Below are 21,968 nucleotides of genomic sequence, written 5' to 3'. Positions count from 1 at the left end.
CGAGCGGGTCTGGCCACAGACAGGAACCCCATCTTCTTCGTCACCCACGGTGGTACCATTTCAGCCACGCCCCTGCCTCTATGCTCACCAGAGTCTGGCCCAGCCGGGAAACCCCAAGCCTTTACTCTTTCGACTCCAAAATCCTTTGCTGATGGGTGTTCTTTCTGAAATCTAGCTTCTGCCCTTCTGGGAGCCCTTGACTTGGTGTTTGGATGAAAGTGACTCCTGTTCTGGCCTTTGGAGAATAAACTTCGGTCCTCGCCCTGCTCTACCGTGTCTCTTTCTGGAAGAGCTGTCTACCGGCCATCACCCTGGCTAGAAGGGCTGAGTGCTGCTGGGAGGCTACCCTGAGACTCCGTGGGGGGTCCCCTTCCCTGCCCCACTAGGAGCGGGAGCCTGGAGGGGGACACACAGCCCTCAACCTTGCCTGTGACCTTTCCACCCTCCCGTGGCCTCTGTCTTTTGAAGGACAACTCTGGACAACTCCCACACCAGGCAGCTGTGAATTTACCTGCTGTAGCGGGATGGCTGAAGAGTCTCAGGGGTGCTCCCTGTCCCAGTTCCTAGGACCTCAGGAGAGGCTGTGGATGCAGGGCTGCTCTGGGCTGGGCTGGGGGACCGGAGCGCTGGAGTCAGGGCTGGGAAGAAGGCCTCCACGTGCACTTTTCCAACCTTGCTCCCGTGTCTATGGCTCGATATCTAACCTCGTTCCATGAGCCTGCCTTGGCCCACTGTCGCGTTGTGTAATATCAGGCAAGTCATTGCAGGGCTCTAGAGCTCAGTTTCCTCATCTGTAAAATGGAGGTAATAATATCACCTGCTTCATACGATTGCTTTAAGGATCAGATGAGATCATGCAGGCGGGGCACTTAGCACGGGCTAGAGACTAAGGACACAATAAACATGAACCATTATGACTGAGGCTTTTAAGACTTAAAGGCCAAGTTCTCCAAGTTCTCTCGGCCCTGAGCTCTGGGTGTGCTTCTCACGGCCTGGGGGAGGGAGGCTCTGTGGGAAATAATGTGTTCTGAGGCCACACAGACTCCCGCTCCAGCCTGGCTCTGATCAGGTCAACTTGCTCCTACCCACTATTTTTCTCCGCCCGCCAGGCTCTTGTGTGTCTCTAGATCTGGTGCCTTCTCCGGACCCCCTCCAGCCTTGCCAGGCTGGTGCCCATCCCCCTTCCAGGAAAAGGGACGTAAGCACAGCTGGGATGAATGACAGTCCCTAGCATCCTCTCCGGAAGCACCAGGGTGGTGGGGAGCTCCTGTCTGGGTCAGGGAGGGTCTGGGAATTCCTAGGGCTCGGGCGGGGGAGCCCAGGGAGGAGGGAAGCACCCCTTCCAGGAGCCAAAGAGAGGTGAGGCAGGATGGTTTTCCCCACCCCTTCCACAGTGAAGGCCACGTTCAGACCCCTGCCACCCTGCCTGCACACTTAGCGGGTGAGAAGTGGTATCTCATTGTGGGTTTGATTTGCATTTCCCTGATGACTACATCTCCTTAAGTGCTCATCTGGCCTTTTGTGTATCTTCTTTGCAGAAAAGTTTATTCACATGCGTTTTAACCACTTCGTTGGCCCCAGGTCACTAGGCTGTCCTTCCTCCTTCCCTTCTCCCCCCCACCGCAGCCTGTTCTCCCTCTAAGCCCAGCTCTAGCCAGGCCCTCCCCCCTGCTTGAACCTTCAATGGCTTCCCATTGCTTATGGCCAAACTTGCCATACTGTGTTCTGTGAAAAGCGTTTTGGGAAAAGCAAAGAGACGTTCCTCTGGAAATGGTTCTGTGGTTAAACTATGGCCATCATTTTGGGAGATGCCACAACACTCAGACGTGGTCCAAGCTTGCCAATCAAGGCGTGTTAGCTCAGAGAATTCCCAAAGCTAAACCAACAAACAAACATAAACAATCCCCTCCCGGACCCAGAATTTCCCCCAATGAATATGATGTTAGATTCACACCCTGCCTGTGTTTCCTTTTTCTTTACAATTTATTGAGATACAATTCGTGTATCATAAAGGTTCAGTCATACTGTAATGTGTATTAACGCTTCATTCCTTTTTGTGGCCAAATAATAGTCCCCTGTGTGGATGTGATCCATTTTGTTTGTTCATCAGTTGGCGGACATTTGGGTGAGTTTTACTTTGGGGCTGTTACGAATAATGCTGCCACGAACAGTCGCGTACAAGTTTTGGTGCAGACATATGTGTTCATTTCTCCTGGGTATATACCAGGGAGTGGAATTGCTGGGTCAAATGGTGAGTCTATGTTTAGCTCTTTGAGAAAATGCCAGACTATTTTTTGAAGCAATCACATCATTTAACGTTCCCACCAGCCATGCCCAAGGGCTCCGAATTCTCTGCGCCTTCACCGACACTTATTTATTTGACTTTTTGGTTCAAGCCATCCTCGGGAGTATAAAGTGATATCTCATTGTGGGTTTTTTTTTTTAAGTGTCTATTTATTTTTGAGAGACAGGCAGACAGAATGCGAGTGGGGGAGGGCAGAGAGGGAGAGAGGGAGACACAGAATCCCAAGCAGGCTCCAGGCTCTGAGCTGTCAGCGCAGAGCCCAACACGGGGCTTGATCTCATGAACTGTGAGATCATGGCCTGAGCCAAAGTCAGACGCTTAAATGACTGAGCCACCCAGGTGCCCCTCACTGTGGTTTTGATCTGCATTTCCCTAATGATTAGTGATGTTGAGCATCTTTTTATAGGCTTGTTGGCCATCTGTATGTCTTGTTTAGAAAAATTTCTATTCAGATCCTTTGCCCATTAAAAAAATTTTTTTAAGTTTATTTATTTATTTTGAGAGAGAGAGAGAGAAAGAGGGAGAGAGAACATCCATGCACAGAGAGAGAGAGGGAGAGAGAGAGAATCCCAAGCAGCCTCTGCACCATCAGCACGGAGCCCAATGCCAGGCTCGAACTCACAAACTGAGATCATGACTTGAGCCGTAATCAAGAGTTGGCCACTTAACCAATGAGCCACCCAGGCGCCCCGATCCTTTGCCCATTTTTAAGCTTGCCTTTTTCTTATTGGGTTGTAAGAGTTCTTTATATATTCTAGAAACCAATCTCTTATCAGATTTATGATTTAGAAATATTTTATTCCATTCTATGGTTTATCTTTTTGCTTTCGTGAAGGGGTCCTTTGAAGCACAGAAGTTTTAAATTGTGATGAAGTTCAGTGTCTTAGTCCGTTCGGGCTCCTGCGACAAAATACCACAGAGTGGGTAGATTATAAACAACAGACGTTTATTCTGGAGGCTGGAAGTCAAAGATCAGGGCACAACAACAGTCAGGTGAGGACGCTCTTCAGGTTGCAGACTTTTCCCTGTATCCTCACATGAGGCTGGGGGGTTCTGGGGAGCTTCTTTTTATAAGGGCACTGATCCCAATCCTGAAGCTCTGACCTCCCGACCTAATCACCCCTCAAAGGCCCCACCTCCACCTTGGAGATCAGCACTGTCACATACAGATGTGGTGGGGAGGGGGACGGGCCTAAACATCGAGACCACGGCATTGGGTTTGCCTATATTTTCTTTTGCTGCTTCCCTTGGTCACATCTGAGAATCCATTGCCAAATCCAAGATCACGAAGATTTACCCCTCTGCTTTCTCCTAAGAGTTTTTGGTTTAGCTCTTGTATTTAGACTGTTGATCTGTTTTGAGTTAATTTTTGTACCTGATCTGAAGTAGGGGTCCAGCTTTATTCTTTTGCAGGTGGACTTCCAGTCATCCTGTCCTTTCCCCCTTCCCCCACCCCTTAAATATTTATATATATATATATTTTTTTTTAATTTTTATTTTTTTTAACGTTTATTTTTGAGACAGAGAGAGACAGAGCATGAACGGGGGAGGGGCAGAGAGAGAGGGAGACAGGCTCCAGGCTCTGAGCCGTCAGCCCAGAGCCCGACGCGGGGCTCGAACTCACAGACCGCAAGATCGTGACCTGAGTTGAAGTTGGACGCCTAACCGACTGAGCCACCCAGGCGCCCCTATTTTTTAATTTTTAAATTTTATTTATTTTTGAGGGAGAGAGAGAGAGAGAGAGAGAGAATGTGAGCGGAGGAGGGGCAGAGAGAGAGAGGGAGACACAGAATCCGAAGCAGGTTCCAGGCTCTGGGCTGTCAGCCCAGAGCCCACCTCGGGGCTCGAACTCGCGTACCACGAGATCATGACCTGAGCCGGAGTCGGACGCCTAATTGACTGAGCCACCCGGGTGCCCTGAAATATTTATAAAACATCCAGTAGCGGCTCATGGAATTCTGGGGAGCAGCAGTTGGGAAATGCCAACCTACAGGATCAGATCCAAGTTTCTTAGCCTGACCAAAGCCGCTCACCATCTGCACCCAACTTACCTCTTCCCGCTTAGTCTGGACGGGTCTCTTGGTGCTCCTCGGCAGTACTGGATTTTCCCGCCTCTGTATCTAAGCACACGCTGTTCTGATGCTTCCCCCCACCCCTACCCCTGCACCCACACGGCAGCCCCCTTTGTCTGCTGGAGTTCGCTCGCCTTCTAAGGAACGGGAAGAGCTAAGACTCGTTGGGCGCCTGCTGTGATCTATTTCCCTAAGCAACTTATTTGTATCATCCCATTTAATTTTTACAATAACCCTATGAAGTATATCCTCCTATCATCTCCATCTTACAGATGAGGAAGTTCCAAGTTCAACGTGAGTAAGTCTCTTGCCCAGGGTTACTCAGTGAGCAGGTCATGGAGGGAGAATCTGAACCCAGGCCATCTGACCCCAGAGTCCCTGCTCAAGAGGGGGACCCGTCACTATCCCCCCACAAGCTTTGCCGATTGCCGCCACTCTGCCCACGGCCTCATTAGTACCAAAGTATATTTCTCGGGATCTACGATGTATTTCGCTGAGATAACACATTAGCGAGTGAGTAAAAGAATCAACAGAACTGCATTGTCAGAGCTGGAAGGGACCCAAGCGATGGTGCACATTCCAGGATAACAGCTTGATCTGACGGATAGGGACGTTCTGAGACTCGTCCAGGGTCACGAGGCGGGGGCAGAAACCGTGTCCGGACCCGGCCTCTTCACCTCCAGCCTCGCAGTTTGGACGGCACACCTGCTGTACCTCCTTTCGACACACATTTATTGAGCGCCTTCTCTGTGCGAGGCCCCAGTCTGAGCTCCATCTGAGACAAACAGGATGAGACCCCTGGGATCTCTATCTCTCCTCCCAGGACAGGGGGGGCTTAGGCCTGGCAGGGCTCCTCCTGGGCTTCAAGACCCTCCTGGTCCACCCCCCCTCCCCCCGTGTAGGGCCATCCCTGGGCTCCGGCCCAGCTTTCTCTGTTCTCTTGCAGGGAGAAGCCTCAAAGGGAGGCGGCAGTTGGCCAGGGGCACAGGGCGGGCCGGGAGGAAGGACCCTGGGTCCGGTTCATTTCCTGGCACCCTTGTTTGCCGCGTGCCCCTGGCTTCTGGTGGCTGTTTCCACCCCACCCACAGCCTCCCTGGATGCAGGGGCAGCTGGCCAGAGTCTGGAATTCTCCCACCATCCTCGGCCCGGCCCTCCCCTCAGAGCCCAGCGGATCAGGACTAGAATCCTGCTCCCCTCTGGAATGGTGTGACCTTGGGCATGTCGCTTTGTCAGTCCGGGCCTTAGCTTCCTTCTGGAAAAGCAGATTACAGGACTGACCTCACAGGCTCCTCATGAAAAATAAAGGTCGCAATCTACATAAAGAGCTTGGCGCAATGAGACTCCCCGTGAAACCTGTCACCCCTTTTCTCAGCCTAGCTCTCCCCATTTTCCTCCTCCAGGAAGAATTCCAGGTTGCCCACTCTCCACCGGTCCCCATCTCTGTGTTGGAGTCCCACTCTGAGCCCCGGGGAAGGCCAGCCAGGCTCCTCTGTGATGGGGGTTCCCCAGGGGCTGATACCTCCACTAGCTCTTGGGGGTCCATTTCTCAGGCACAGAAACGTCCACGCACCGCAATGAATGGAGCCGAAGGGAACCCACAAAGGAGCACTGCGATTTGTTTGATGGACCAGAGAAGCTTCAATCTGAGGCATATCACTGACCTCCACTCCCAGCAGAGCAGTGTCGTAGGAGCTATGGGCAGGGTGGAGAGAGAGGGGGGCGGTCTGGGCTTGCCTTCTCTGAGAGTCAGGGCTGTTGGGAGCCCTGTCGTCACCCCCCCCCCCCACCATCTCAATAAAAAAAAATAACATTTATTGGCCTATTTACTCTGCGGTGGGCCCTGTGCACGTTCTTATCTACTCTCCGCAACGACTCTAGGGTTAGAGTGCAGTTATTAGCTCCAGTGCGGACAGAGAGACTGAGTCACAGAGAGCTTAAGCAACTTCGCCCCAGCTAATAAGCGACATATGGCCCAATATGGCGAGCGCTCTATCCGAGGGAAAAACAGAGCTGTGCCAGAGCAGAAAGCATCCGTTGAGGCCCGGGTTGCTGGGAGTGGGCCTCGATTGGCCTTGATGGAAGGGGAGCTGTCGATGGGCAGGAAGATGCTGGCATGTTGCTTTCAGGCACTCCGGGCAAAGGTCTCGAGAAAGGGGCGAGCAGGATTTGGGGGATGATCTCCCTCCCCCACGGGCTGGAGCCAGGGGGAAAGGATGGGAGTGGAGGGTGCAAGGACCAAAGGGAAGCAGGTGGTCGTGGAGGAACCTCAAGCCCCGGGCTGAGCAGCGAGTCGTCTAAGGTTAGTTTTGAATAGGGTCAGGGTAGTAAAGCCCGGGGGCCAGGTAATGATTGTCCAAGGGAAGAGAAGGGAAGGGCACAGGGGGTGGTCCCATGCCAGGCGCCTCAGGTATGATCTCAGTTATGTCCCAACTATTCCCAGAGGTGGGCATGACCGTCACCTCTTTGCAAAGAAATGAGGGTCAGAGATGACTAAAGGTGAGTCAGAGGCTGATGCGCGTTGGGGTAGGGGCTCCACTGCCCGGCACACTGGCAGCAAGGACAGCTGTGCATTGTTCGGACGTCTATGGGTGTCTGTGGGGGCAGAGAAGAGGGTAGGCAGGGAATGAATGAAGCGGGGGCCTCTGGGGTGGTAACCAAGAGAGTTAGAACAAGAAGGGGGCCAGAGGGAAGAAAGGACAGAGCTGAGGCTTGGAGTCCAGGGTGCAGGTGGTGAGAGACCCTGGGAACTATCTCAGGGGAGCCTGCTGCGGGCCAAGCCTGACCCCAAGGAGCCCGGTTGACATCCAAGCTGAGGCTAGTGCTTCTGGGGAAAGGCCTCTAGGATCATCCCTCTGCCGGAAGGTTTGGAGCGCACCACTTTGGGGGGCCCTCCCAGACTCTGGCCTTGTGTGCCTCCACCCCTGTCCCGGGGCCTCTGGCAGATCGCCGAACATACCTCCACCTAGGAGGCCCCGGAGGTCCCGCGGACTCGCCAGCTACTGGCTACTGACCTCTCCCCGCATCCCCTGCACCGACGCGCCACCAGCTCCTGCCCCCGCCCTCATCCACGTATCTCTCGCGTCCATGTACATCTCTGAAGCAGGGCAGGTCCTCGTCCTTTCTCGGGTCCATCCCTGCATCCGCCCCGGATCGGTCTTTTGAAGCCGCAAAGGCTCTCGGCTCACTCCCAGGGGTGAGTGAACCCAGCTGTTGCCTTCAGTTCCAAGGCCGGCAAGCCGAAGCCTTTCCTGAGCGTGTCCCTTGCAGCCTCTGTGATTGCTGCCCGGCTGCCCCGCCCGTGGCCCCTCGCTGGGCCCGTGTCCCCGTGCACATCTGGTTGTCTCCCCCCACCCCACCCCCCACACCGTACCCCTGAGTTCCATCTCATTCGGCAGTCCAGATGGGCTGTGCCCGCGCTCCGCCTCCGAGCCACGGTCAGGAGTGCTGCCCAGAGCAGTTCTGCCACCGAGGAGTGGCTGTGACATCCCCCAAGCCCTTACAACTCTTCTTCCCATCAGAGGATCCCAGGACAAGGCAGGGAAGGGACCTCCAGAGGGAAAAGCCCAAGACTCGGGGGCACTGTTTTGCAGGAAAGTGAAATCCCTTCTTCACTGCCCATCATGCTAACTGGGAACCAGTAAGGACAGTGCCAGGGGCCTGCCTGCCACCCCCCTCCATTAAATCATTCTCTGTCCCAGCCCTGGCCTCTTCCCTCCCTCCCCCTACCTTCCTGCTGCCTGAATCATTTATAACCCAGGGCCCTGGGCTCTGTGGGAGATGCGGTAACATCCTGCCCCATCCCTGCCAGGGAGCCCACGTGCTACCTTGCCAGGTGAGCTCCCTGCCTTTTAATAAGAACGTTCGGGAGACAAGGCCTTAGGGCAACAGGAAGGTTGCCTCATGGTGAGAATTTCTGTGATCCTGGCAGGAAAGGAGAGGGCCCGTTATGAGGAGGGGAATTTCTGGTGCCTCCCAGGTCAAACTCCAGAGGGGTGCTCTGCCTTGCACATCAGGCTCGGGGTCCTGAGAGCAGAATTTGTTCCCGTCCCCACCCCCACCCCGTGCCCCCTAGCTCACCAAAACTTGCAAGCGCATTTCAGATCAGGGGCAGCTGGCGTCACTGCCCTTCCACTCACGGGTGAGGTCCGCAGTGAGGGCTGGGGGGTGGAGTGCTTGGATGAGGGGCACAGGCAGGGAGAAGGCTGCAACCTGTGTTACTCAGGGCCCGGCTGGGTCTGCAGTGGGTGGGGAGGAGGAAGTGAGTCAGTGGGCACAGCAATTCATGCCTCAGAATTCTGACTTTCCTTTTCAACCCACTGAGCCAAGACATTTGTCCCAACAGGATCCCAGGGTGGGGGAGGGGACAGGAGCAAGAGGATATTTACGAGACCGAGCTGGCCTCTCGCTCACCTCTACTGTGTTCTCTGATTTAGGCCCATACGGAGCATGTGGCCAACTGATTTCAGCTGGACACACGGTGGCTGAAGACGCACTACCGCGTGTGAGCGACCGTCACGGGTGCTGGGAAGACAAGCGTAATCAACAAGGCAGCACAACTATCTCGTAGTGAGCGACTTCTGGGCCTCAGCTCTACTGTTTTCCACCAAACCTGTGCGTCGGGTTTCTATAATCACACTGCAAGCCCAGACTGGAAGTCACCGTAAGGCCTGGAAGATTCAAGAGTGACTGCGTGGCACCCCCATTGCCCGTCCACCCCCCCCCCTCCCCAGCCCTAAAATACAATATGGTACAGACTTAGGCTGTTTACATTTGAGAGCTCTCTGAATGTGGGGTCAAGGTGAAAGCTCGAATAGGGGGTCAAGGTGAAGGCCTCCCTGGAAGATGTTCTGGTTCGTCTCTGACACCCCTGGAGGTTCTCAGCTCTGTGCCAGGCCATCGTAGGTTGTCAACGAATGTTTGAGGCTGACAGATTCTGAGCCGGGGACCAGGCGCCTGCCGGTATCTAGGTCACGGGAGAAAGGAAATCTGATAAACCCATTCATGCTTCACGGCTCCTCCCTCCCTCCTCAGTAATTTGCATTTCCAATTCAGATCAGAGATAGAGACCTGAGTCTTAATTCAATAGCAGAGATCTCATCCACTTAGTTCAACAAATATTAGGAGCCTTAGGACACACGGGATGCCGGCGAGGGAATAATGAGAGATCTCCTCCAGCCCTTTCGTTGCACAGATGGGGAAATCGAGGCTCGGAGGAGGAAAGTAACTTGCCCAAGGTGAGAAGGCCGAAAAGAGCCTGCACTCAACACACACACACACGGCACCCCAGTTCTGCTCCACCTCTCTCCCCAGCTGCCTGTGCACACCCCATCTGCGTGCTGACCTTCCTGTGAGGACTGAGCAAGCCTGGGGCTCTGGGCGAGCGAGATGGGGTCGGGGGCGGTCACCCAGAGGAAGGCTAGCGCAAACCCAGCAAGCGCTAAAAAAACCGAGGCGCCTTTATAGAATCTTGACGCTGTCATTGTTGCGACTGAGGAAATTTCACCCCAAACCAGGCCCCGGCTCTTCTGCCCTCTTCTGTCCCGAGGCCCCCGTCTTGCTAGTCCTTCCCTTCTCCCTTGTCCAGATACTCCTCCTCCAAGAAGCCTCCCTGCCTTTACAGCACAACCCAGAGTTGGCTTGTTGCCAGGCTCCCCCAGAGGCAGACGGACCCCACCCAAGGTTTTGCTTGATCTCAAGACTGATGACGCCACACACACGCCCAGAGGGCATGAAAAGGTTTGTTATTTACATAATTGAGGTCTCTGGGGGAGAGCAGGGCTGGCGTGTGGAGCAAGGTCTGAACCAGCCAGGGAGAGCAAGGGAAGGAGATTGCCTTCTTGTGGTTGGGGAGTGAGATCAAAGTGAGCGTTTGAGCAGAGAAGGCCTGACGGAGTTCGAATCCTCCATGGATGCCAAAGGAGGGAACACAGCCCCCCAGTTTTATTATCAGCTTGTCCAGGTGTGGGGCAAAGGGGAAGAGGGAGAGGGGGTGCTTGTAAGCTGTCAGCAGCCAATCAAAAACAGGACTCCGAGGGGAGCCTGGGGGGGGGGGGGAGGGCTCCGTCGGTTAAGCATCCCACTTTGACTCAGGTCATGATCTCACTGTTTGTGAGTGTGAGCCCTGCCTCGGGCTCACTGCTTGTCAGTACAGAGCCTACTTCCGATCCTCTGTCTCCCGTTCTCTCTCTGTCCCTCCCCTGCTTGCTCTCTCTCTCTCTGTCTCAAAAATAAATAAACATTTAAAAAAGTTTAAAAAATGGACTCTGGGTCCTCCTGAGGCATGTTATTCATGTGTCTCTGTTTTTCTCTACCTTTGTAGCTACTAGGGCCCCTTCTCCACAGAGCAGAGCCGACAGATAAAGTCAACTGACGAATGAGACGAAGCCGTGGATGACACATCACTGGAACCAGAGGACTTCAGAACTTTGTCATGAACTTGCGGTTTCCCTTTCTGCATCTCTCTAGCCCAGAGACCCTTCCAGTGTCCACGTCTCCCTCCATCCCTGCTCTGTCTCCCCCAGACCTATCTGACACTCCCCCACATTCCTTAGCTGGAGTTCCCCCCCTCCCAGGCGCCCTGCTCTGGCTCCCACATTCCCTCAGGATACTCCCCTAGAGTGGAAACACCATCCCTCCTCCCTTTCCTGCTCCCAGCCCTGGGATCGGACATGCTGGTCATTCCTGTTTGGGATGGCCAAAGAGATAATGCCTGGCATAGAGCCCATCTGTCATCACAGGACGCTCAAAGCTGTGTCAGGTGGGACCCCTGCCCACACTAAGCGGCCACCCTGGCCCCTGCTCTCCTGGCCCTGGACGTCTCCCCTCCTCCAGGAATGCAGTGGAGGACCCAGTAGCCAGCCCAAAGGGGAACAAGGTAACTGGTCAACTTCCATCCCGGTCAGCTTCTTGTTCCTTGACCTTAGATGGCCCTGTGGACGCTAGACTAGAAGGCAGACTACGGGGAGAGGCTGGGTGGCTCTGGGAGTCATAGCCCGGGAACAGATGCTGTCCTAAGGGCAGACAGGGATGGATGTCGTCTCGCAGAACATCACAGAGAATGCTGTTACTGCAGCTGCTTTCATTTAGATGCATCTGGCTGTCTGACCAACATCTGCCTGGGACTCGTCTCTTAAAGACATAGGTGTGGTCAGGGGCTTCCGGTCCTAGCTCCGACTCAAATGAGCTGTGTGACCTTGGACATCCAGACTCCCTCATAAGTCAAGTGAGGATGATAATCCTGATTTCACAGAGAGGCCAGGAGGGTGAAATAAAAGTCTGCACGTGAAATGATTCATAAACTATAACGTGCAAGCCCCTTTCCAGCCTCTGAATCTAATTTTGTACTCCCAGCTCTTTATTCCTCTCCTTAAAGAGGGGTCCAAATTGCACAGGCTTCAGGCTCCCCCCCACCCCCCGCCCCTGGCCAAACCTAGAGCTGCCCCAAGTATTGTACAAATGTTAATGATTAGCATAAGTGGTCAAGGAGGACTCTGAGGCCAGATAATATAGGATTAAAATCCGAGCTGTGTGGTCTTCACCAAGTTGCTTAACCTCTCTGAGCCTCGGTTGCCTCATCTTAAAACAGATAATCTTCGAAGATTGTTGCGAAGCTTTAATCTAATAATCTTTGTAGGGGCACCTGGGTGGCTCAGTCGGTTAAGCGTCCGACTTCAGCTCAGGTCACGATCTCACCGTTCGTGAGTTCGAGCCCCGCGTCGGGCTCTGGGCTGATGGCTCGGAGCTTGGAGCCTGCTTCCGATTCTGTGTCTCCCTCTCTGTCTGCCCCTCCCCCGTTCATGCTCTGTCTCTCTCTGTCCCAAAAATAAATAAATGTTAAAAAAAAATTTTAATAATCTTTGTAAAGCACTTAGCATAGTTCCTGCTGCATGAGCATTTGCTACATAGTAGTTTTCTTCTTACTATTATAAACTCTCAGAGATAGGCCCTCTAAGTCAAATTTCAAGAGAGCGAGTGCTGAGGCCTGAATTTCTGGGCCAAAATAAGAACGTTCCTTCAGCCTGGAGAAAAGAATGCTCAGGGGAAGTGGGTCTTTGTGCTTCAATATGAGAAATCTGAGTCAGATTCAAGAAAGTAGATAGTGACCTCTTCAAGTTCCCTTTCGGTTAGATTCTTCTGAGGATAACGAGACCTTTGGGCCCCGCCCACCTACCTCCACCTGGCACCACCCATCACGCACCTATGGGGGCTCCGTCCCCGCCCAGTCTCCAAACACTCCGTCTGAGCCCGGGTAGGAGAAGGAGACCTTTGGGATTCTGCTGGGCTGGGCCCTGAAGGCAGGAGTGGATGAGATACGTGTACGGTCTGGGCCCAGCTCCCTGGCCACACAGTACGTTCTAAGGAGAAGGGACTCATTTCCACCCCGACGAGCTTATAAGGGAGAGGAGAAGGCTCAGCCCTTTGGAGGAACTGCTGTCTTGTGGCTTTACTACAACTAGCAATGCTTGGTTATTACCACTGCTAAATATCCGTCTGGCTTTGCTGAGGGACCACTCCCACCCGGATCAGGGTGGGCGAGGGCGGGTAGGCAAGAGAACTCAATCTCGACAAGGACAGCGAAGGGCCTGGGTGCGAGGAAGAACGCCCAGAGACCGCCAGCCGCCTCTCGGGGACTCACAGCGCCGCGGAGGCGAGCCGGGCGCATTCCAGCCAGCGGCGCGCGGACGTCGGTTCCCAGATACGCCAACGCCGGGGCTCTCCAGCCGGGCCCGCAGAGGTGGCCGCGCCTGGAACTGCCTTTCCAGCAGCAGTAGCAACCCGAGCAAAGCGGCCGGACAAATCCCACCCCCGGCCCCGCCCGTCCAATCCATCTTGCTCGGGCTTGGGGGTGGGGTGGGGGGGGGGGTGGGTGACGCTTCTTGGGAGAAGCATGGGGCGGGGAAGGGAAATCCAAGCCTTTGGGGGCTCCCGACAGGTGTTTGGGGCAGAAGGCGGAGCCTGATGAGGGAGGATGAGGAGGGAGGGGCGATGCTGCCCCTTTAAGAGGCGGTGGCGGAGCCGGGACCTTTTCTCTTTCCCCGGAAGGAAAGCGGAGCCCCGGCTGGGCGCGCAAGGTGGGGAGGTGCGGGCTTGGGCGTGGGGAGGCGGGGCGCGCGCGGAGGGAACCCCTCCCTCCGGTCTTCCTTGCGGTCCACCGGTCTGCGTGCCCAGAGCCGCCGCCGAGCCGGGATCGAGGGCCACAGTGCGGCCAAGGGGGCGCGGCCAGGACCAGCTGGGGGCAGGGTGCCCGGGGCGGTGGGGGGTGGGGGGGCGGTGACCCGGCGGCCGGGCAGGCGGGAGAACCGACCCGCGAACCTCGGAGAGGAATCTGAGAGCGCAGACCCTGAGAGGACGTGAGACTGACCGGGGCCGGGGGCCAGAAACTTAGCGCGGCGCTGCGGCGCTCAACGACGCGGCCCGCGCGACTGTTCTGCGGTGGCGCGGGCAGCAGGTGAACAGGTCCTCACTCCCAGCTCCGCACCCTCACGCGCTGTCGCCCCGGCCCCCGCTCCCGCTCGCAGCCATGGGCCTCGGCCCCCGCCGCGCCGCCTGCGTCCCGCGCCCGATGCTCTGCGCGCTCGCCTTGATGGTGGCCGCCGGGGGTCGTGTCGCCTCCGCCTTCAACCTGGACACCCGATTCCTGGTGGTGAAGGAGGCCAGGAACCCGGGCAGCCTCTTCGGCTACTCGGTCGCCCTCCATCGGCAGACGGAGCGGCAGCAGCGCTACCTGTAAGTGAGGCTGGCGGGGGTGGGGTGGGAGGGAGGGTGTGCGCAGGGTGCGCGGATCCTTAGCCGAGGCGCAGCCGGGCTTCCAGGCCCGCGGGGCCGCCGCCGGCTCTAGGGAGCCGGGATTAAGGGGGCGGGGACCCGGGCAGCCCTTCTGTTGCCAAGGTCTGGCGGGAAGTGGAGGGGTTGGGTAGGGGATGGGGTCGGTGATCACTGGCAAGTGCTGACCGGGCCAGAACCTGCCTAAACTCAGCCCCTGGGCTCTTCACACCTCTCTTGATTAGAAGTGGGATCCCCGTTTCCTGGGCACCCTCCCATTCTGTAAACCGAGGACCTCATGTACCGAATATTTCTCTCCAGGGCTGGGACCTGGGGAAAATAAACACCTAGTGGATCCCTCTTCCCCCGTTCCTGGGAAGAACCCGTGGGCGTATGTATTTAAGCCCTCCCGGGCCTTTACACCTCGCATTTTAGTCGGCCGGCCATGCCAGCCACACCCTCCCTCTGCAGAGCCGGACTGGAGGGCCTCCTCAGCTGCTGGGCAGTTGCTGGGTGAAGTGATGGGCCAGTGTGGGCGTTTGGAGCTGTCCAGGAGCTCCCTCTGACCCCTTGAGGATGGGGAAGTCGAGGGAGCTGTCCCACCTCCTGCTTGGTCTCCCGCTCCCCAAGCCACCCCCAGCAGGGACGCCCTCCCACCAGACATCTTCCCTGCATTCCACAGATTCATGTTGAATCTTCAACCCTGAGTGTGTTTGTTTTGGTTTGAAGAGGGAAAGAGTGTTTTTCTCTTCTGCTCGCCTTCCCCAACAGCTGTAAGGAGAAGGAGGGGGAACAGCTAGCCACAGGGGAGAGGAGAGAAGGAGATTGCATCCAGCTGTTTGTGTTTCCTCCCCCCATCCCCCCTACCGTGGTGCACACTCGCGTCTAGAGGGGCGTGTGCAGGTTTCGGAGGGTTCTCTGCCATGGGCTCTGGTGCTGGGGTTGGCATTTGGGAGAGAAAGGCAGCTGGGGCAGGGGAGGCCACCCCAGGAGGGAAAGAGTTATGACAGGTGGGCAGGCCCCCCCCCCCGACCTCTTTGGGCTGGGGGACCTGCCAGACATCTACCCCCACCTGGTGTCCAACTCCAGCTGAGTGAGAGGACATAGGCACATACAGGGTGTTATTGAAGCCTTTCCCAACGCTGGCTGGGGCCTGCTACATAGTAGTAGAAACTTGAGGAAGCTTGGAACATCCAAAGTCCAAACTCTGCCCCGGCCTCAGCCTCTGCCCCTGCTGGCCCAGCCCCAGCCCAGTCTACCTACCTCCTTGGCCTCCAGGTCGCTTCTGCGGGGGCCCAGTCCACCACACCCTTCCCAGCACAGCGCCAGCAACTTCGGGCTGCTCGTGGTGAGCCCTTCGTCTTTTGGAGACCCTAAGTGACCATCGGCACAAGTTTCCATATTGGTGCTCTTTCCGCCCCAGCCCCAAAAAAGATTTTCGGATTTTTCAATCCTGAATCTGCATGATATAAGGCAGCATAGTGTAAAGAGAAGATCAGGAAGGCAAGGTTAAATAATGAAAAGCTGGAGTAAATAATGGATTCTGTAAGCCCCACCCCCCCACCCCACCCCCACCCCCATGTGGCCTTGGGCAAGATATTTCCCTTCTCTGGGCCAGTTTTCCCCAAAGAGGGGTTGGACCTGGATCTATATGCTCCTTCCTGCTTCTGTTGGCCTATAAGAGGCAACTTGGCATGGAGGAGAGAGAAAAGGTGCCAGAGTCCCACTGCCAGTTTCCAGTCTTGGATCTGTCACTAATATCTGAGTCTTAATTTCTCTGCATGTCAGGGGGAGAACAACATGACTTCTAGTTTGGCTTTCGTGAGATAGTGTGTATATCTCTGTGCTCTGTGAATGCCTACATCTCCAAGGAGCAGTTTAGGGCTCTTGTGCCAGAGCCGGGCCCTCACTGACCAAGATGGCTGAGCAGAGGACCTCTACTTTTCTTCCTGGGCAGCTGGAGATGGCATTAGGCATGCCAGGAGCCCAGAAAGTTCTAAAACGACTGCACCTTGGAGAGGCAGGTAGTTCTAGATAGAGTTCTGGGCCAGTCTCTCAGATGTCCTGTCTTTCCCGGGGGTGGCTCTGTATCTTGGCTCATCTCTCCTCCTCTCGCTGAATTCTGCCCCTTGGCCCTTGGGGAGAGCCAGCCGGGCCAGCTGGGTTTAGCTGCAGCCAGCTGTGGAGCCAGATGAGAACAGCTGCTTGAGGGGAACCGACAAGTCAAGTCTTATATTCTGTTAGCTGCAAAGCCCCTCAGAAAGGGGAGAGGTTTCATGGTCCTGAAAAAACTCTTGGCCTGGGGTTCCTAGAAGGTTTCTGGGAGATGCAGGGGCCCCTGAAAATATCATGTGTCTGTGCATTGTTCTGGGGGCAGAAGGAGGGGAGGAGCGTGGTTTTCATCATATTCTCAAAGAAGGCCTTATTCCAGAAGCGGTTAAAAACCCAGGTGTGGACCTCTTTGTTCACCTTTATCTCTGGACCGGATTTCCCCGCCTGCAACATCAGAGCTCTCTCCAACCCAGCTTCCCAGTCTCTGGAAGTGAGGGGTGTGGAGCAGGGCCAAGGACTAAGGACTTTGGGCTTCTTGGCGAGACGCATGAGGAGCCCGGGGGAAGCAGAGGGACTATTCCTCTGGGAGATGGCCCCTGCCCCCAGCCCCCTGCACCTGCTCTGTACTTCCCTCCTGGGAATCCAGTTGTCCTGGTCTGGCCTGACCTTGTGGGCTATGGAAGATACCTCTGGGGCTCTCTCTCCCCTTTGCCCTTGCCTGGAAGTGAGGAGCCTGGGGCAGCGGAGGTGGTTGTGGCTCCCGGCAAATGAGGTCATATCTGAGGTAGGTAGGTAGGTAGGAACCAGGCTTGCCTGCTGTGCTCTCCTAAAACATGTGTCCCGGGGCAGGGCAGACGCCTGGCAGCTTCCAAGCCTCGTGCCAGAGGAAATGGGCAGAGCAGCCGTGGCTGCGGGAGAATTCCTACACGCGTGGTACCCTCTTCCTCTGGCTCTCTCCAGTGACCAGTCCAGGCCAAGGAGGTTTAAAATTGGGCAGGAGGCAGGGGAAGACTGATCTGGTACAAAAAGAAGTAGAAGGGATTTGGCCGGAGCTGAACAAAGGAGGAAGGGGATGTCTGACGCAGTGCGGGGGACTGAGGTTAGATGGCACGAAGAACGCCCTAAGGAATCAAATACGGAAAAAATACTAAGGAGCCAGCAAGAAGGAGATGAAATGAGAAAGACTCCTTGTTTCGGGCCGAGGCCTCTTTCTCCTGTCCTCTCTCATTGTCTCGCTGCCTCCAGCTTATTGCTCTGGTTCTTGGGCTGAGTCACCAGAAGGGAGAGGGGGCAGCGTAAGGCAGACGTAGGGGGAGGACGGAGAGGGCCACAGTTCAGCTGCCACAGGAGCGGCCTCTGGGGAGATGGCTAATTCGGGCCGCAGGATGGGCGCAGAGCTGGGATCCTGCGTCTGGGAGCTGCCCCCACCTGCACCCCGCGGGACTCAAAGGGGAGGGGGTGCCCTGCACGACCCGCTTCCCGGCCTGAGGAGTAAGGCACCGGGCCTGTGGTCTGAGTGCTGGCCCCTCTGGTTCCTCCAAGGTAACTGAAAGCTTCCCACTTGAGTCACCCCAGCGGCCCCCCCCCCCCCGAAGCCAGGGGCCTGAGAAGTTGAATCTTACAGGCGGTCTCTCTGAGCATCAGCCCACCCCAGGGCCCCCCAGGGGGCCAGCCTGGTGCCTTAACTGCTCCTGGATCCCATTCCCCAGCTTCCTCCCATTCTGCTGCTTTCTGCTTGGCTGTTGCATTAGCTTTGAACCGCTCTGGGAAGAGTGATGGGATGGGGGTGAGGAAGTGCTTTGATGGGACTTGGAGCTCGAGGGACTCCCCAGAGGCCAGGAGGGGGCTGTCTGGCTGGAGCCAAAGGAGAGGCTGAGGAGGCAGCTCTTTGAAAGCCCTTGAGAGGTCATTTCATCCATCCCCCTAGTTCCCAGAGGGCCCCAGCCCGGCTCCAGGAGAGGGGCTGTCCGATCTCCCTCCTTTCTTCTGTGCTCCCAGAGCTAGGTAAAGCATCCCTCTAGCTTCCCTTCTCTTCTGACTGCTGCCCAGAGGGTGGGCTCGGGGGTGGTCTGGGAGGGGTCAGCTTTTGGACTCACTGATCTGGACCAGACCCAAAAGCAGGTAGCAGAGGTGCTCATTTGCATGGTATTTCACACTTCAGTTTACGTGCCAGTAAGGTCTCTCCCACACCTGGCTGTGGCTAGAGGAAGCTGGACCTGACCTTCAGCACAAGCCTTCCCCCATCCAACTCCCAGTCCTCTGGCTATAGACCCACTGGATCCCGGGCTGGGAGCCAGAGGGCCTTAAAGGGCCTCCGAGCAGGCCAAGTAGGAGCTAAAAATACTCGAAAGGGTTTGGGGGGGGGGCTCCCTGTGGAATCTCTGGGAAAGGAGGGGCCTAGGATGTGGGGCTGGAATTAGGGCACCAGCCCTGCCCCACTGCCCATCAGTGGGCACAAGGCTGGTGCAGGGTGAGGGCCGAACGGGTATAGATGGCAAAGGGATTTCTTTCCATCTAGTTGCCATTCATGCCTGGCTCTGCCTGCTCGGTACCCCAGGGGGCTAAGAGGAGGGGCCCCTCCGCTCATGCCCTCTGAGATGAGCAAAGCTAGGAGGTCACGGTCACCCGGCTCCTCAGCCACCTCACTACCCACCCCCCCACCCCAACAACTTGGTCAGGGCTCAGCGGGGGGCCAGCAACACCGCCACTGCATTTCGCGCCCTGGACTGCAACCGGGGCTCCCCAGGGACTCCTCGCCCACCGAGGCCTGGACCTACCCCTTCAAGGTCACGGTAGCCATCCCTCAGCCTCTACCTCCAGCCAAACCTGAGCGACCGTGCTAGAATGCCCCACCCCCACCTTAGTGATTCCACCCCCGTGGAAGTGCCACTTGGGTCCCGACCTCTGCTCCCTCTAAACCGAACTAGTCTGCTATTTGCCCTTGGTTCCAGGTCCCCTAAACCCGGTGGGGCAAAGATTCCTGGGTGCTTGGGTGGAGGGGGGACACCTGGGAGTAAGTTAAGGCCAGTCCCTGATGCCACAAGGAGTCAGACAGACAGTGCTCACGTTGACCATGACTTCATAGTCAGAAAGCCCTCTTGAAGAATGAACCCCTTTGTCCCCCCTCCAGGGTTGGTGGGACAGCTGCTGTCCCCATTTTACAGATGAGGCACTCACAGCTCAGAGAGGGAAAAGAAATTGCCGCACAAGGCGGAACAAACCCCGCGAGCCGGCCGTCAGGTTTTTTTTTCCCCATAGGCTGGCTGGAATGTTCCTTTCCCACGGGCTTTTGCTTCTGTCTCTCACCTGTCAGTTGCTCCGGGGGCAGATGTCCATGGGTGGTCAGGCAGCGGACTCACCGGGCACCCTCTCCGGCCCAGACAGTGGATGACTAACCTGGCCTGGCTGCCACCCTGGTACCCTGCCAGCCTTCCTGCCCGCACCTCCTAGCACTGCTCTGCTTAAAGAAGCCGCACCCCCGCCCCCAGCCACACTTCCCAGGGTGAGGTCTGAGCCCGAGGAGTGAGGTGCAGGCAGAAGCCCCGCCCCCTTGCCAGCACCCCCAGGCAGCACATTCCTGACATCAGTGGGCGGAGGCACCCCAGTCCCGGCATGCCCGGGCCCTGCCCTGCCCCCTCCTTGCAGCCCTTGCTTACAGGTCCCAGGAAGGAGCTGCAGGTGGGGCCGTTGCTGTGCACCTCCAGACTCTGGCAGGAAGCCCAGAGCCCAAGTTCTGAGCCGGAAGCCTCAGGGTGATAGTGTTGCCGAGGCCAGATGGAGGGGTACCTAGGAGGTACCCCTCACCCAGAAGGCTGCGTCCATCAGGGTCTGGGAGGCGGGCCTGGCCGAATGTCCAGAGGCTGCCGGGAGATGATGCCCCAAGAGCAAGGGGGACGTAGAGCTGTCTTCTCAAACTGAGGTGCCCACGTTAGATATGCAGGTTCCAGGGCTTCACCCCCAGATGCAATTCGGACAGTCTGTGGTCGGCTGAGGGCTTTGCTGTTTTAACAAACATGCCAGAGATTTCTGATGCTGGTGGGCTAAGGACCGTCTTCTGAGATCCTGCTTCCAGGCTGATCTGCCTTCCTCTCCAATAGCCACCTCTCTGGGACGGGATGGGTGGCCAGGGCCCAAAGCACCCTTGGAGGAACTTGCGGTTAGCATCCCCAAAGACGGGTTCTAGGCAGGCTGGGGGCGACGTGATTGTCCTCTCCCATCCCCACGCTGGTGCCCACTGCCAAGAACTCTGCCCTGCGGCCCCATTGTCCAAAGTGTCAGGGACCCAGCCCCCCGCACCTTGTATGCCCGTCTCAAGGTGGTGGTGGTGCCGTGTGGGGGGAGAGTAGGTATCACCCAAGTCACTTCAGGGCCCTGCTGACCTCGGCTCATCTGGCTGTGGTTTAGGGGACACTCGCTGCATTCACTCGTTACCTCCTATTCTTTGGTGCCAGCTCCTGGACCGAAGTCCTCATCGGTCTCCATCCGAAGACCCTCATTTAGAGGGGAAGGACCCAGGCCTCCAGCAGCCCACCCCACCCCTCACACGGTTTCCCCTCAGGCCCCCCGGAAGTTGACCTGTGCCAGGATTCCTCCAGACTTTCTTCCGGTCTACCTTCGCCTCAGAAGCCAAAGCATTCCTTCCAGAAGCCAGATCCGACCGTGTCACTCAGATGCCAAACATTCCTCCCCAAACCCAGATCTGCTCCTGTCACTCCCTTGTTTAGAAAAATCCTTCTGTGGCTGCCCTTTCCACCCTGTCCTCCTGTGTGGCCCCACCCCGCCCCCTGCCCCCAGCTGTACTAGGAGCCTTGTGGATCCTGAGTCACCCTGCTTGCTCATACTTCCTGGCCTTTGCACATGTCACACCTTTGCCTGAAGTGCCTGCCCTCCCTCCCTTTCTTCCTGGCGACTCCTCATCGTCATCAGCACAGGCCGGGCTCCCCCTTCTGTGTGCCTCCCTGACTGCTCCCCACACTGGATCTGGGCAGATTTGCTCCCCGCTTTCGTCTCCTGAGGCACTTACTTCAGATGTCTGTTTTCTTGCCGGACTCCCCTGCACTGGCCACTCCTGGAGGGCGGGGGCCAGCATCCATTCATCTCCTGACCCCAGATCCTGGCACACAGCCTGGCACCTGGGACCCAGCAGATGCTCTGGAAACATGGTGAACAGGGAGTTGTTTGAAGCAGGCCTTGGGGAGTCTGAGCTCGGCTTCACCAACCTCCTTGCCCCCCAGGCTCCTGGCTGGTGCTCCCCGGGACCTCGCCGTGCCTGATGGCTATACCAACCGGACCGGTGCTGTGTACCTGTGCCCTCTCACTGCCTACAAGAATGACTGTGTGCGGATGAACATCTCTGAGAAAAGTGAGGGGAAGGCGCTGGGGATCAGCGCTGGGTCAGGGGTCTGGTGGAGGGGGGTAGCACAGAGAGAATGATCTGGAGGAGCTATCAGGCTTACCTGGGCAGTTTCTAGTCCCTTCTTGTCCAGCTGGGAGGAGGGAGCTCTTAGAGGAGAGTGGGACCACATGGGATTTGTGAAGCTGAAATTAATGGCGGGCTGGGGGTGGGGCACGGGGGGGGGGGGTGGATGCTGTCTGCAGGAGTAGAGGTCCAGAAAGACCAACCCCTGCCCTCGGAGGCTCCAGGCACAGGGAGGATGAGTGCCCCGGCTCATGATCCCTCCCATGCCGACAGGTGACCCTGATCATCACATTATTGAGGACATGTGGCTCGGGGTGACTGTGGCCAGCCAGGGCCCTGCGGGCAGAGTCCTGGTAAG

General features: G+C 56.7%; 1 protein-coding gene and 1 long non-coding RNA gene across 2 annotated transcripts in view; one reads left to right on the top strand and one right to left on the bottom strand.

Annotated features, from left to right (window-relative positions):
• Nucleotides 1-7,778: 7,778 nt before the first annotated feature.
• On the bottom strand, nt 7,779-19,627 carry LOC102963019. The gene is made up of 6 exons (XR_006211103.1): nt 19,498-19,627; nt 15,403-15,512; nt 9,146-9,340; nt 8,788-9,044; nt 8,455-8,612; nt 7,779-7,924 (listed from the first exon to the last, which is right to left on the bottom strand). It is a non-coding gene; the product is annotated as an uncharacterized LOC102963019 (long non-coding RNA).
• ITGA3 (integrin subunit alpha 3) overlaps nt 13,277-21,968 on the top strand; it is a 30,130-nt gene continuing 21,438 nt past the window's right edge. Inside the window, exons 1-4 of the mRNA XM_042966290.1 lie at nt 13,277-13,448; nt 13,896-14,103; nt 21,426-21,553; nt 21,884-21,963. Of these exons, the coding sequence (XP_042822224.1) occupies nt 13,346-13,448; nt 13,896-14,103; nt 21,426-21,553; nt 21,884-21,963 (519 nt within the window). The 5' untranslated portion in view covers nt 13,277-13,345. The remainder of the gene's footprint in view (nt 13,449-13,895; nt 14,104-21,425; nt 21,554-21,883; nt 21,964-21,968) is intronic.

This window comes from Panthera tigris, chromosome E1, assembly GCF_018350195.1.
Source record: "Panthera tigris isolate Pti1 chromosome E1, P.tigris_Pti1_mat1.1, whole genome shotgun sequence".
Classification (NCBI taxonomy): Eukaryota; Metazoa; Chordata; class Mammalia; order Carnivora; family Felidae; genus Panthera; species Panthera tigris.
This window is presented reverse-complemented; position numbering and strand designations above follow the sequence as displayed.